General features: G+C 36.8%; 1 protein-coding gene across 6 annotated transcripts in view; it reads left to right on the forward strand.

Annotated features, from left to right (window-relative positions):
- NCOA3 (nuclear receptor coactivator 3) overlaps positions 1–16298 on the forward strand; it is a 184737-nt gene extending 168439 nt beyond the window's left edge. For 3 of the 6 annotated variants that reach the window (XM_050917257.1, XM_050917258.1, XM_050917259.1), the window contains 8 exons: positions 1917–2043; positions 2826–2997; positions 4213–4530; positions 6833–6937; positions 7398–7629; positions 9435–9609; positions 11481–11622; positions 12982–16298. In XM_050917257.1, coding sequence (XP_050773214.1) covers positions 1917–2043; positions 2826–2997; positions 4213–4530; positions 6833–6937; positions 7398–7629; positions 9435–9609; positions 11481–11622; positions 12982–12993 — 1283 coding nt within the window. In that variant the 3' untranslated portion in view covers positions 12994–16298. The remainder of the gene's footprint in view (positions 1–1916; positions 2044–2825; positions 2998–4212; positions 4531–6832; positions 6938–7397; positions 7630–9434; positions 9610–11480; positions 11623–12981) is intronic. The other 3 variants (XM_050917260.1, XM_050917261.1, XM_050917262.1) reach the window with 3 other exon arrangements.
- The last annotated feature ends 382 nt before the right edge of the window (positions 16299–16680 follow it).

A 16680-nucleotide genomic window follows, 5' to 3' on the forward strand; every position in this document is an offset into this window, starting at 1 on the left:
TACTGCCTGAAGTTTCTTAGCCCTACTCTCTCAACTTAGCATAGGGATGTGATGCTCAATTTGGGAAGACAGTTCTGCAATTCTTGTTTAATTAGAACTCTTCAGCCCATCTTGCTGGAAGTTGTATTGCTAGTGAATTCTTATAAGTGGAAATATGTAGAATACTGCTGAGTTTTGGGAAAAGTAATGCTTGTTGGGACAGCACAAATACCTCCACACTGCACTGTGTGCTTGGAGATGTTAAATGGTGATGTGATCCCCAGCCGGCTCAGTTCTTTCTATTAAAAAACAGAATTAAATGGGAGTAGAACTTCTGGTAAGAGGGAAAAGTGAATGGATAAGGCAGAGGCAGCACACTCAAATAACCTGTTGCTGATAAGTAACTTATTTTGTACTTGTCTTTAGAATGTCACATGTTCAGGTCACTATTACAGTGCATGATTGATAGTGTCCTGACTTCACTGGCAAGATGAGTGGGGTGGATAAAAATTGATTTTTTTTAATAAATAACTTTTTTAAAATTTAAATCTGTTTTTAATTTAAATTGAATACGGGTTATTGCAATAAAATCTAAACTATTTAAAATTAAATTTGTAATTATGACAATCTGTGTTAAGGCCTAAACTTTTATAATCTTTTAAAATAATTTAAATTAATTATATGAGTAATATTAAGCAGTACTTGCTTGTTGCCAAATTTTAAAGAAAGTCAAACCACTGAGCTGGTGAAAGTCAGTGTGGTGGAACCAGAGTCTCTTGATGTGCTAAACCAGCTTTTGACAGCAGTAGCCTCTTGTACTGGTGCAGAGAAAATATTTTCTTAAATTCAACTAGTTCAGGTCAATATTAGCTCAAAGTTAAGAAACCAAATGAGAGTTTTGCAAAAGCAGGAAAGCTTGTTATCCTTTTCCTCTTGCAATCTAGGACTAGAATCTGGGTCTGAGAGGATGAGGTCTACTAGTTCTAAAATCTTGAAGGTCATGGTAACTAGAAACAATCAGTTTTGTTAACTAGCTACAGATAATACTTCCTTTGGTTAATAAATCAGTTTTAAATGGAAAACATATTTTGATATACTTCTTGATAAACTTTTTTTCCTCATGTATCAGCATATTTAATGTAGTTTTATTTAACTAATAAAAATACCATTTTAAAATACTGGTTTTTTGCATTTTAATTTTCATCCAGCTAGAGATCGACATAAATCACAAATAGAAAAATTAGTATTTTAGTAGATAAATGAATAATTCACCATTTTCTACCATAATAAAATGTAAACATTAAAAATCTGAATAAATGTAAATTAAACTAGATAATTGCTTACATAAGTGTGCTTAGATATAGTGTATTCTCTTGGTTAGCAAAAAGTAGTACCAACTTTAGTGTAAAGGCTAGATTTAGTTGCAAATCAACATGTTTTAATGGTTACCAACCAGTGACCGTTAACGTTTCTTTAGGAAAATAACTAAAAAGTATAAATGCAAAAGAAGATTAAAATTTATTATTTAAAATAAGGTTTCCTGCTTGCTGATTTAAGTCATGAATAAAATTGGGGATTTAAATCTCTTTGATTTAAATGAACCCACCCTGAAAAATCACTTTTGAATTATATTGCATTCATATTGTTCCCATTTAAGGTGTTGTGGGACTGATACTAGAAATCAAAATCATATCCTGTAGAGAACAATAGCTCTAGTCCTTCATATCGTGTGTGTGTGTGTGTGTGTGTGTGTGTGTGTGTGTGTGTGTACACATGCTGTTTAAAGTATTTAGTTTAATTAGTCTGTTAACCTATTGAAGTTACCAATATAACACACAATAATCTGTAGCATCACAAACTTGTATTTCACATGTAAAGCAGGATGTTAAATTTTACCTTTGTTTTCAAAAAATAATAAAATTAATTTTACTTCATAGGGCCTACTGAGATTAATATGGGTATGGGAGGTAATCCTTATGGGCAAACAGGACCATCTAACCAGCCAGGATCATGGCCTGATAGCATGCTGTCCATGGAGCAAGGACCTCGAGGTTCACAAAACAGGTAGGGTTTAGAATAGGTGATGAAAGCTGCATATGACTGATCACTGCTGTAAGAAGAGTTTAAAAATTGGAATAGTATTTGTTCTAAGATATGACTTTCTGAACCCCTTTGTTCCATGAGCAGGGGGCACCAGCCGACAGAGAAGATTCATCAGAAAATGGGCCTGTGCCCTAACAGAACACTAACACCACACCACCAGTACGGCATACAGCAGATGTTAAAATAACCTGGTTTAACAGCTTTGAGGCTAATTTTCAGCTTTGTTTTAATTGTTTTAAATACATTTTGATAAACACATACATGATGATATAATATGAAAATATGTGGCAGTGCCACATGAGAAGTTCCTAGAAGTGAACTTTGAAAGTTCTTTCTTTTCTAACTCTGAAAATTTCTCATCTCTCTTCCTATCATAGATTCATAAACTGGTAATAGTTGGATTTGATAGGTCTTTTCCATTTTAGTGCATGCAGTAGTGGATTTGGGAGTAAAGACTTCAGGCTTGTCTACGTTAGCAGTTCATGGCAAGCTAGGGTGTAAATCTACCCTGCGCTAGCCTGCTACCTCAGCTTGCCATGAACTATGTATTTGTGTAGACAAGCCTAGTTTCTGTTTCCAGCTCTGCTGCTGTGACATTGTCCATGTCTGTTAACCTTTATACCTTAGTTAACCTTTCTGTAATATGGGTAATACTTATCGTTTCTGTAATGTTGTTTGCTATCTTCAGGTGATGTATGCTACATGTTTTTATAATTTATGGTTTTTAACTGGTTGCTTTATAGACAATTAGTTAGAAGTTCTTTGGATGATTTCTTATGTCCGCCTCCTAACATGGAAGGCCAGAGTGATGAAAGGGCTCTTTTAGATCAGCTGCACACCTTGCTGAGTAATGCAGATGTCACAGGACTGGAGGAGATTGACAGAGCATTAGGAATTCCTGATCTTGTAAATCAAGTAAGTAACCAAGAGATTTTTAACCATTTATTTTCCTGCTTCCTGTATGATCTTGGCACTTGGAAAGTGAATGAAAAAATCATAACATCTCAACCTTTTAAAATCTGCTTCAGGCATCCCTCTTTGATGAAAAATACTGACCAGTATTCACTAAACTTTATACCAAAAGAACTTGTAGTATTTTTTGAAAAACATAATACAGGTAAGAAGGTGCCATTTTAGCATAACAGACATGGATATATTCCAATTCCTGACTTCTTATAATATTTTATTAACATAAACAATTTGATATTACTATTTATTCCTGTTAGCACTGCAGAAGTAGCACAGCTGTGGGAGAGTGAACTGGATTCTTGTGATTCATGCATCTACAACGCTCAGATTGCAGAATACTTTATTGGCAATGATGTGCAAGTACAAAAAGAACTCAGTATGGCTTTCAGATCCCAGACTGAGTTTGCATGGCTGGCTGTTAAAAATATAAAATAAAATATTTTTAAAAATCTTGTAGAATGAGCACACTTGATCTGGAAATCATTCAGAAACAGAACCCTGTACTGTCCTTTTTACAAAGTCATTCTTCGAAGTAAAACTACAAAGACACAGGCACCGACTTTCTAAAGTGCTGGGGGAGGTGTTCAAACCTCAGGCCCTGCCCCCCCTCCACCCCTGCCCCGCCTCTTCCTGCTCACTTCCGCCCCCTCCCCTGAGTGCACCGCATCCTCACTCCCTCCTCCCCACACACGCTGCAAAACAGCTGATTGCAGCAGGCGGAAGGTGTGGGGAGGCAGAGTGAGGCACTAATCTGCAGGGCCTGCCGGTGAGTGGGAGGCACTGGGTTTGTGGGGGAGCCAATATGGGGGCTGCTGGTGGGTGCTCAGCACCCACCATTTTTCACCCCTGGTTGCTCCAGGGCTGGAGTACTCACAGAGTCAGCGTCTATGCCAAAAGGAGCAGCTTTTGAAACAATTCTATATATTAGGCTCTTCAAAATCGTTTTGAAAGATCATTAGTTATTAACTATAATCATCGCTTCAGACAGATAAGACTGCAGAAACTGAAAACCAAGGCAAATAGCATTCTACAAATGCCACATTTTCTGTTTGACAGTGGTCACCGTCTTTCTAGCTGGACCATTTGCTGTATTAATTTTATAATTACTTCAGCATTTACTACTTCTGACAATATTTAAAATGACACTGTTCTCATTTGCAGTATATTCTTTGTCTGTTAAAGGGGCAAACTTTGGAACCGAAGCAAGATTCATTTCAAGGTCAGGAATCTGCAGTTATGATTGACCAGAAGCCTCCATTATATGGTCAGCCCTATCAGGGTCAAGGGGCAGCAATGTCAGGAGGTTTTACTAACATGCAGGGACAACAGCAATCCTTTAATTCAATGATGAATCAGATGAGCCAGCAGAGTAATTTTCCACTGCAAAGTATGCATCCTAGAGCAAATCTAATGAGACCCCGAACCAATACACCAAAGCAGCTCAGAATGCAACTCCAGCAGAGGCTTCAGGGGCAGCAGGTAATCTTTGCTTTTTTGTTTACACTTTTGTCTTACTCCAAAAGACAGAAAACTTTGTTGCAGTGAAGAGAGAGGTAAAGTGAATTATATTGCTTCAGAAGAATGAAGGGAACATAGAAATTGCCATACCAGTTCACATGAGGGGTGTCTAGTCAACCATCCTCTCTGACAGTGACCAGTACCAGATGCTTTAGACTCTAGAACAGTGGTTCCCAAACTGGGGTTCACGAAGTGTTACAGGGGGTTCTCAGGAAAAAATTCCCCAATGGCGGACAGAGCGGTCCTTACGGATCCCTGGCAGCCCAGAGCCCCTGAACTTCCAAGAGCTAAGCAGATCAAAGCAAGCATATCTATCACACTGAGGAGATTTAAACTTCAAGACTCCTTATAAGAAATGGAAAGGGAGGAGGAGATTTTTTGCTCTTTTTAAAATTAAATAGGCAACTAGTATTATATTTAAATTTATGAAGAACAGGTTTAAGCTTTGTTGTAATGTGCATTGTTTGCCTGGATTGTTCAAGACCTGAATGTTTATGTAGGAGGAACTCTGAGTTGGCTTCTTAAATACCTTCATGCTGTTTCACATCTGATACTCCTTGATGAAACATAGGAGCTTGACTTATAACAGGCTTATTCAAAGTGATAGAAGCTACAAAAGTGAGATCTTGGAACAGTGTTGCTGTTTTCATAATGTAATAAAAATAATGTAATGATAAATAATTAATAATAAATAGTGTGTAATAAGCATGTCATAAAAACAAATTTTATATTTCCAAGATCACTGCTTTTCTAATTTTTACTCAGGTAAAGGAGAAAATCCCTGGAAATATTCATTTTTAGGAGGGGGTTCATGAGAATTGACATTTTAGTGAAAGCGGTTCACAAGTTAAAGTTTGGGAATCAGTGCTCTAGAAGAAGGTGCAAGAACCTCAGTTTGGTCAACTAATTGAATAAGTTGCCCATAGGAGAGCTCCTCCTAGAACCTCCCAGTTAGAGGTTGGTTTGGCCCTACAGTACAAAGGTTTATATTGCTTCCAAATGTTTGTTCTTTTAAAAATAATCCTATTTAATATAACTCTGGAGGATCTCATTATCCATGCAATGTCCAGTCTTTATTCTGAGTCTTGTTAAGCGCTTGGCCCCAGTGATGTCTTCTGCCAGTGAGTTCCACAGTAAATATATCTGGGTTTTGCTTTTTAATGAATAAATAGCTTTTCAACTTATTTTGCAAATTAATTAATTTTTTATTGTGTCAAAACAATGACTTCACAAATATCAAAATATGCTATTATCTACCAATCACTCCCTCTATTAATAGAGGCATTCAGATATCACTTGATCTGATTAATTGTATTAAATAAAATATAAGTGAATGGTGGTGGTACTTTTTTTAAAGTATTGTTTGTTCTCCCTTATGAATCTGATGTTATGGTGATAGGCACAGTATAAGAAACTAGATGGATTATAACACTGTGCCAAAAAATTTAAAAAGGGGTTATATGTTGTCTCATCGTTTTGACTTAAATTGAAATATTCTGTTAAGAAATGTAATTCGTGTGCCACAGTAGAGTGCAACCTTTTATTATCCATAAGTCATTGGGGAACACTGAATATGTTTTGAATAACAAAAGTATCTGATAGCAGAGGAAATTTGTATTGTAGTAAGTGTAAAGGGTTGTCAACAAGTTCTGGATAACAGGGAATGTCAGATAATAGAGGCTGGGAGAATTAATGTAATGGCTTATACTATAAAAGAGTGTAGTATTCAGCACTTCCCATCCCATACTTTTTCTTGGCTGGGCCAGGGCATTGAATCAGGCTATGGCTTTTTGAAGCAACTGTCATGTCTTTTTATAATAGTAGCTTTAACAGTAGCCACCCCTGAAACAGAGATGAAACCTGTAATTATATATATTTTGGAACTTGGAGTATAAGTGTTGGTCTATTATACTGTGCTTCAAATAAGTTTGGTTACAAAATATTTTATGAGAAAGTAAAGTCTTTAAATTTGAACATGAACAGTTGTAATTCACACATTCAAATTAAGTGGCCTGTCATTAAAGATGAATGCTTCAGCATTATGTATCTAACTAGGTAAAAACACTAATCTCTGGATTCTAGATGCGCAAAAAAAAAAATTTACACTTGCAGAAAGGTGGTTTCTTTTTTCTTATTTTTCCTAAATAAAAAAGTTTAGCTGCTGTTACTTGGTTTGATTGTTGTAGCCTGGTGTTTTTGAAGATTCCTATTTGCAGCAGATTAATACAGCCCATTTAGGCACTGTTAATTGTCTTTCCCTAAGTTTTTGAATCAGACCCGTCAAGCACTTGAGATTAAAATGGAAAACCCAGGTACTGGTGGTACCCCAGTCATGAGGCCGGTCATGCAGCCGCAGGTGGGGTCACAGGTGAGTAATCATCACACTCACTCTTCCAAAATATCATGTTGTGTGTGACATGTTTTTCCCCTGCTATTTTACAAGTCCTTATAGAATTCAGGCCTTCTCTCATGGTTCTACAGAGTATATTTATTTTCTTTGATGGCTGAAGAATGATCCTCATTATCAAGTGGGTATATCCCCCACAGTTCTGAAATTGCAGACTTGTGGGCACTGGTATGAAATGAGTGGTAAGAAGATAACTTCCTGCATTAGCTTTTAGCATGAATAAAATAGTTTAGTGCAAACTTAAACTTGATATTTTGATCATTTTAATACTGCCAACTGGCTTTCATTAATGTGAATTCCTTTGCTAGCCCTGGATGTGCTGGGTCTTATGGGTACAAAATATTTACATGGATTGATTCTCTGGCATTACTTGTTAAATATCATGCAATACATTTTTTTTGTTTGTTTGTTTGTGGGGTAGCAGCAAGGTTTTCTTAATGCTCAGATGGTGGCTCAGCGCAACAGGGAGCTAATAAGTCATCATATCAGACAGCAGAGGATGGCAATGATGATACAGCAGCAGCAGCAACAACAACCTCAGACCTTCAGTCCACCACCAAATGTGACTGCCTCAGGAAGCATGGACAGTTCTCTGGCAGGTCCCCCAATGGCTCAAGTTCCTTCACAGCAATTCCCATATCTGCCTAATTATGGTACTGATGCTAACATCTCAACTCTGTCTCTCCCTTGCTCCATCTTCCCTTTCTTCCATTTATCTCATCTACCTAAATATTGCAGATCAGTGAGGCTTGGGATAAAAAATCCTTATAAGTCAGGGGGGTGGGGGGGCGAGCAGAGGGACGAGGGAGGAGGAGTGTTTCAGAGATCCTGAACACACTGTGTAGCCAAATATTATTAAATGGAACTCTCCCTGTCAGCCTGCCTGTACTCTATCCAATTACTTATCAATAGTTGAACATTTATTTCCCATACCAGCCATGAGTTCATCAAATATACATGTAAGTCATTTCTGTTGTGAAGATACAGTATAAACAATGAGAGCCCAAGAATTTACATTATCATTGTTTGGTTATTTTCCAATATCTATACAATTGTTATGCAAAGCTCTCTGGCTGCTTCCAGAATCTGCCATAATACAAATGGCTTCCCCTTCCTGCAGATATATTAAAGTGAAAGTTGGAAGGCAATGGAGAGGATTAGGATGGCTAAACCTTTGTTGGTAATAGTCTAAGCACAGTGATCTCCAGTATACAGACAAGAGTGCAGGGATGAGAGGAGAGTGTAGGGAAGGCTGCTAACCTGTGTAGCTTGTTTCCATCTTGGGCTAAAGAATTCCTAACTTTTGTTTTAGGTTTCAGCATTTATTCAGCCCAAGAAATGGTTATTACCATATAAATATAGAGCTCCCTTGGTTATTTAAATAGTCAAAAATTAAAACACAGTTTAATGTGCTGCCAATGAATTTACTGTTTACCATGTAATTAGTTTATTGATGTATTGTTTCCTGATGTAACAGAATCTATTACTCTTCTCTTTCCCCGCCCCCATTTCTGTTTTGATAACTTTCTTGCCTGGATCATTCCATACTGTCATGATTTCCATAGAATTGTTCAGTAGTTCATTTACAGAAAGCAATTAATATTTATTTGAATGTACCTACTATCTGGCTGCCCTCAAAATCCAGTTTTGAGAGAGAAAAGTCATTATTGTGAATCCAGATACATAATCCCAAGTAAATTCTCTAACCTGTTTGCTACAGAACACTACAGCAATTTATGTGACTAGCTCTCTGCAGCATTCTCTTAAATGCAAACATTTTATTAGCATATGAGACATTCCTGATACAATTAAATGATTAAATTACCAAGATGGATATTACATATTATATTAACTTATTTGTTAGCTTCTTTGTGTTATAATTTCTCATGCACACCTACGATGCTGTATAAATAATACCGAGGAGGAAAATATCTTTTGTTTCTTTTCACACGTGAGTTACAAGGAAAATGGAAATAGCTCCTATTACGAGTATTGGAGGAAAAACTTTTGAAACAATGCTGAAGACTGAACATATCTTGTTATAACTCATTTTGCTGATATAGCCTATATGTGTCTTCGCCCCTCCCTTTTGGAATATTACTGAGATAAATTGCAAAAACAGGATTTTATTGCTAAAATGTTTGGCTGCATGTGCTGCTTATTTGTCACATTAAGTTATAATCTGATATCACAACTAGTTGCTGTGAAAAGAATACTGAGTTCAGATGGGCAATAAGCTGCAGAAGCGAATGAAATTTTAAATGTGCATGTGTGCACCTAAAAACCCAATTTCCATGTAAGGGAAATGCAGACTAGTGTTTAAGAACAATTGTAAATCAGGACTCATCACGCTTATTAATGCGATGACTCATTTTTCATCCTCCATTGCAAGGAGATAGACTAAAAATGCTTAAAGATGACAATTAGTATCTGTTTTGTTTGTTCTTTGTCTTGTAAGGAATAAGCCAACAACCTGATCCCACGTTCAGTAGAGTAGCAAGCCCTCCCAACCCAATGATGTCATCAAGAATTGGAGCCTCTCAAAATCCCATGATGCAGCACTCTCAGACAGCAGCAATGTACCAGTCCCCTGAGATGAAAGGCTGGTCATCAGGAAACATGACCAGGAGCAGGTGAGCAGTAAAGACTTAAGTCAGTGTTTTTCAAGTGTGACCAGTGATTTTGGGTGTCCCACTTTTCAAGTGCCAAAATTAAGACAATTTAAAGGGACCTGATTTTCAGAGGGTGGGTGCTTAGCACTTTCTGAAGATCCTGGATGAAATCTTGGCTCCATTAAAATCAATGGGAGTTTTGTCATTGATTTCAGTGCAGCCAGGATGTCACCCCAGGTCTCTCTTAAACTATCTGAAGTTGGACACCAAAAATTGGTAGTTGCTTTACAAAATCATGGCCGTATTTCTTAAATAAACACCCAAAATCTTTAAGTGTATGCTGTACAAAAAACTAAGTAATCAAAACCTATATTCATGTTACTGAACAAAATAGACATTAGTGTTTTACCTTCTATTAAAAATGTGTGTGTGTGTGTGTACACCATGCACACCCACACATAGTAAAAATAACATTAAGGTTCTAACCCAAAGATGCACAGGCAAGGAGATTCTGACTTAAGGTTTCCATGAATCCCTTGTCCCCTCAATGCTAAGATTAAAGACTCCCATGAAACCCTTAAGGAACAGTATCTAGGCCAGTAAATTTAACTTTTTTATCATCTGTCTCATCTGCAAAGTCCTTATTCTTTGGGCTTGTCTACACTTCCAAGAGCAGTGATGGATGCATCACCGGTTGATTAGCAGGTCTTCACTAAATCTGCTAAAATCAACCGCAGCTTGCTCTCCTGTCCACTCCTGTACTCCCACTGGATGGAGAAGAGTAGGGGGAGTTGACAGGAGAGCATTTCCCATCAACAGCATGTAGCGTGGATCCCGCGGTATGGAGGTAACTCAAATTGCGTCACTTAGATCGATTTTCCCCTGTAGTGTAGACAAGGCCTTAGTGTATTTGGTGGGCTTTTTACCAGAGTTTCAAAGCTTTCTTGTTTGTTGTTTTCCATGACTTAAATACACATACACACTTCTTATTAATTAGCAGTGGACAGAAAGGAAAGATAAAGTACACCAGTTAACATGAAATTGTCTTCTGTTTGGAATTTTGGCAATGATTCTTTAAATGTAAACCATCTAGAGGGACATCTACTGGGAATATAAATCCACTGCATGGCTGTCAATGGTCTTTCATATTCTGCTTCAACCAGCTTTGAATTCTGGGAACATGAACTACAAATAGCTACATGTTCTTTCTTCTGCCAAACTTAATGCCTTTGCTACAGCATTTTCTTATTCATGACCCAGAACTTCTTTCATTGCACCTGAATGTTAAATCTGTGTCTTACATTTTGCAGCGGAAAAGGATTTGGGTAAGGATAAATTGAACATTTCAGTTTCTACCAACAAATAAGAGAGTTCATATCCTTGTACTAATTAGTGTCTGTTATGCCCTTGATCCTGCCCTGGCTAGGTATGAATAGATTTTTCACCTAACATCCATGAGAGTTTATATCTTTCTAATTAGAAATCAGATTTAGTCTAGGAATATTGACAAAATACCTTGGAAAACATTTAATTGTGCACAACAATATTATGATGGTGGACTAATGTGATCACTGGAATCCCTAAAAGGGCTACAAGAGAGGGCTTGTATCCACTAATTAGTAAGAATACTTACCAGATTCCTGAAAGGTAAACTGACTTGTAAATTTCAGATAAAAATTAAAACTGATCAGAGTATTGGTATTTCTATATTGTCTATCCAATGTGTAAAAGGAACAAATGGGGTACCTTCCGGTTCTGGTAATTATATAAAGATTTAATTCTATTTCTTATCTTTCTGCCATGTCAATCACTTGTGGCCTGTATAAGCATTGCAGTGCATTAAAATGTCAAACTTTATGGAAGGTAACTTTATTTGTTCTTGTGTGCTCCAGTTCTTTTCCACAGCAGCAGTTCAGCCATCAAGGGAGCTCTACAACTTATAATCTGATGCATATGAATGGCAGCAGTGGTCATGTTGGACAAATGAACATTAACACCATGCCTATGTCAGGGATGTCTATGGGTCCAGACCAGGTAAGATAACTGTAACAATTCACTCCACTGATAAACAGTTCTGTAGAGATTCAAAGGCTTGGTCAGCACTAAACGTCTGGGTAGTTATAAGATCCTTTTAAAGGTCCATAGCTCCTCTTTTCCCATTGAATACAATCGGTTCTCAAGCTGGCCGCCTTCTTCTCACACACCAGTTTTCAGTTCTCGCTGTCCCCTAAGTCCTTTGAGTGTAAAGCTTTCATTTTGCTCCAATAGGTTCTGTTTAGCTTTGCTGATATCCATTCTGAAGCCTGGCAGTTTGCTTCTAGGTTAGCTGTTTCTCTTCAGGTATCTCATGACTGTGGCTCAAGAGACAAGATGGTCACTTAAGTATTACTGAGCTTGGGGAAATTCCGGAGACCAAAATACATGAAAAAGGACAACTGTATCTGCTGAGATTTTGCAAGTTATCTGCAAGACCATCTTCAATCTAAGAACAAAGGTTTCAACTAGATTAAACTGACCAATTCACATTGGAGAGGGGCAGTAAAATTAAGTGCACAGTTTGGTTTCCACATGTGTAAAATGAGCAAAACGTCCTGTGAGAATTAAGAAGTTAACATTTGTAAAGCAAGTGTTTGGAGACAAAAAGTGTTGTGCAATAGAAGTACTAGAAGTACCAAGTCCAATAAAGGCGATTCTTCTCCCTAAAAATGGATTCTCTTAATACTTCAATCTTCAAAATAAACACTGGGGCCAGACAGTGTGTGAAAATGCCTCGATAGCTCAATGGTTAGGGCATTCACCTGGGCAGTGGGAGACCCAGGTTGCAGTACTTTTGCTCCAATGAATATTTATCCACAATGGAGCAGCTCCATTAGGAGACCATTGAGAGAGACCTGGCCCTTGAATACTCCACATCCCAGTGGTCAGGGAATTTTCCTGTGAAGTGGGAGAACCAAGTTCAAATCCCTGCTTCACATCAGGCAGAGAGAGGAATTGAATCTGGATCTCCTGCATCTTGGGTGAGTGCTCTAACTAATGGAATAAAAGTTATGAGAGGGGGCACCATCATCTTCTCCTTCCCCATTTTGTGTGTGTTTAGACTTGCTTTGAGCATGCCCCTAAATTAGGCCCTGATGGTAAGGTAGGCAGGGGAGCACCTACTTGGTGAATCATCAGGACTTGGTGGCTGGACTAGCACACAGCCACCTAATATTTAGGCAACTTCAGGACTTTAAGGGTGGAAACTTAGGTGCCTACAGGGTTATGTGGCACTGAGTAGGAGTTTTGTGAATGCCAGCAGTGACTACATGGTGGGACATAAGTTCCTTAGTGCCCCTTATGATTCCATCCTGGTGTTTTTCTGATACTTGTTCTTTTTTTGTTTTCCTTTAACAGAAATACTGCTGACACCTAAAACCGTGATCTCCCAAAGTAGAATGATCTATATTAATGATGATGCACTAGTATTACAAAGAAAAGCTACATATTCTTCATGGCAACTAGTACTGGCCTTATGGAAATAACTGATTTTTTCCAGCTGATCACCAAGATGTCCCAAGTGACTTCATACAAAAAAGACTCTCTTTTAGTAGAAGCAGAGTCTCTGTATTACTGTATATTGTGGTGTACAAAACAATGGTCATAAATATTTTTGGCACTCTGCCTCTAGAAATGTGAATTTGGGAATGGCATTTTAGTAAATATGATGGGTAGACTCTGTGTATACCACTTCTATTTACTGTAGCTATCCAAAGCCCTTTAACTATAGGCAGGCAAAAGTGCCTGGAGAAGTCATGGTAGATAAGAATTCTGATTTCTCTAGTAAGAATATCTGACAGAGAATGTAGTTCCTAGCCTTGACTCTTTTATATTAATTCCTGAATACAAATGCTGCTTTTAACCTCTTATCTCCAGGAGTCAGGATTTCCAAGCATAGTGGCAATGAAGAATGAATTGGCATGTAATGTTCCAAAATCCTGCCCACTGATGCCAAGAGGGGGTTATAGATAAAATAAATTAAAATTATTTAAACATAATCGTGACTAATATTTAAATTTCGATGTGCAGCTGAGTGCACTTTATAAAAGGCTATATAATGGATTAATGCAATATCTTTGATAAGGATTTAATAAACCGAAAGGTAGGGTGTACACATGTTCTTTTTCAAATCCAATCTTTTAAGAATTGTTGATTGAAGAGACTGTGTACTGTAATGTTTTATGTTATTGGAAATTAGAGCAATAATCCTTCATGGTTTTTGGGGGGGAAAAAACCTTCAGAAAAATCAAGGCAAGGCACTGCAGTCTGAATCAGAATTTTGCAGGGTTTTTTTGTTTTTTTTTTTTGTGAATAAATTTTGTAAATATGATCTTTAAGAACTGTATTATATATATGACTTTTGTAGGTCACTAACTCATTTTTGCAGAGTTTGTGAAGCTAAATATTTAACAAAGTTGATTTCTGTAAACTCATCTTAGTTGAGGTCCAGATAGAAGACCTTTCAATTTTTTTTTTAATTTAATGACCTTGGAGTTGGGTGACTTTGGCCCATATTTTTTTCTTCTTTGGTCTTTGCCACTTATTTTATATCTTTTAACATAATAGCTTTTTTAAAAGATCATTTGTTTAGGGTTAAGCAATTGATTAATGCTTTCTCCACATTAAGTGAGCACTTTGTTACATTTCATTTTTTATATAGGGCAATTTGACAAAAAAGGCTCCCTGGATTGTAAGCTGTCATGACTTGTCATAACAGTTCATGTGGTTTTATATAGCCTTTTTAGTTAATGAGTCTGTATTGTCAGGACTTTTGGTTATCTTTAATGAACCGTAAATGTTTTTCTAGAGAAGATGCCTATTGCTAAGTATTTCTTGTTACTTCTCCACCATCACATCTTACAGCAAGCAACTCGTTTGTCACATGACATCCAGAAATCTTTATGGATATTAAGCCACAGTTTAACCAAATGTCTGCACCTCTTTGGATTGTTCTATTGTAATGAATGTATTTTCTTAACAAGTGTCCCTACTATCAGTGTTCATGTTAGGTTACAAGTCTATTCATCTTTATCTGTTGACAGGTTGTATTTTTTGTCCATAAAACAAAGATGCTATTACAGATTATTCACTTTCAGACAGATGGCGATTGAAACCTGGAAACTTCCATAAGGGTGTGAACCAGAAATGTTTTAAGGCATGTGGTGCTTTTGTTCTATTGTTCATTGTGTAATGGAAAACAGACTTCTTCTGAGTGAATGAAAATCAGTGATTCTGATCATTGCTTTTTGGTACTGTAACTATGAAGTCATATTTTATTTTGCAGTAACCTGAAGGAACTTCGGTGTTCTTCCATTTTAATGAAAATAATTTTCTGTGCAAAAATTCACACAACTTTCATCCTATATATACAACCACAGTCCTACTCCCCAAGACAGGCAGGCGCAATAAAAATCTGCTTTTTATGCAGCTTAGTCTGTACAATCAGCATTGAGAACATGATTTGGCTGTAGTAATTTAGTTGTTTCCACTCCTCAGTCTGGTTCATCTGTGTCGTAATGCATGACATTTAAAAGCATAAGGAACTGTTTTCCCCTTTCTTGCTTTTTAGAATCCACCTGCTGTTTGAGTCAGTGCAACGTAATGGAGTTGAAAGGCAACAATCCCTTGCTTTTTATATTAAATCAGAATAGAATGATTTTATATCTTGTAGTTGTTCATTATATTGATGGAAGCTGCAAACCTTCATTGCTTTGACTAGTGAAATCTTCAGGATATGTACTATTTTATGCTTTTTGCCCTTAACTTTTTTTTTTTGTGGGAATGATTCTATTTATACGTCTAAAATGTAGTACCGGACGGATGTTACAAAGAATCCTCCTTCCCTCATCTGCTTTTAGAATGTTGTTTTTTTTCCCCGTAATTACTTTTTGCTGAATCCAAAGATTTGTTTTAATTCAAATATGATAAAAAGATAAGCCTTTTTAAACCTTTTAAAATTAGTGTTATTGAAACCTTTCAAGGTAGCAATCTAAATAGTTCACCTAGGTTGAAAGGTGTATTTACTAAACTAAATAGTCCTTTGCTTTGGTGGTATTTGATATCTCCAATAACTGTGTTTTGGTTCTACAGCAGCAGAGTTTTCTGAATGATTCAAGAAGCTGTATAACTATTTTTGACAGTACGATCACAGTTTACTAGAATAACCAATTGGATCACTACTGCATAGCAGACATAGTCTCACTACATGCCTGTCAGGTTTCCTGTTGATTATAGAAACCATGTGTTATAAAATCCACAAGCAATTTTTTATTCAATCTCATCCTAAATTTGTGCTTTTAATGTGAGGAATTCAAGAGCATTTTTTAAACCTAGAAACAAAACCATTTGAATGTTGCACCAATTAGCACACATTTTATTTTAGATTTTAAGTGCAGACTGATGATAGAATGATACAGCAAGTATGAAACCATATAATTCTGAGAGCAATATTTAAAAAAAAATTCTCAGGAGAAGGCATACAGTATTGAGAATTGCATTTAAATTTAGTTTACATTAAAGTACTGCTTGAAATGTGTGTATCTTTACATTGCAAAAACAAAAAACCATGTGGGCTGATTTATAAAAGGGTTGGTTATAAAGTATTACTGCTCTTCTGATTTTTGTGTTTTGATGTTAATAATAATGTAAATAAAGGTTTCTATTTAAAACCAGAACTTGGTGATTTAGTATGTCAGCTGTTTAAGCTCCGAAGGGTGCCAATTATATTCTAACAAGGCCAGCAATGTAGCATTTCTCCACCAAACCAAAATATAGCCACTCTTTGAGAGATGATGTGATAATGTAACACAATTATGTGAGAGGGGCTAGATTTGGGGAATGATTTAAGTACTCTTGGTTTCCTAGGTTTAGTTATGTCTCAGGGGCTGAAGATGTATCAACTGCAAAGTTGCCTATAAAATGATCTTTCTGGCTTTAAGAATAGCCTTCTGACACACAGCCGACAACTAGAAGGAAGGGTGGGGAAATAAAAAGAACTTGGGAGCAACTAAAGGTTTGGGTAAGAAGTTTTCTTGCTATAATATATATTTTCTGTCA

Source organism: Gopherus flavomarginatus, chromosome 11 (assembly GCF_025201925.1).
Source record: "Gopherus flavomarginatus isolate rGopFla2 chromosome 11, rGopFla2.mat.asm, whole genome shotgun sequence".
Lineage (NCBI taxonomy): Eukaryota > Metazoa > Chordata > Testudines > Testudinidae > Gopherus > Gopherus flavomarginatus.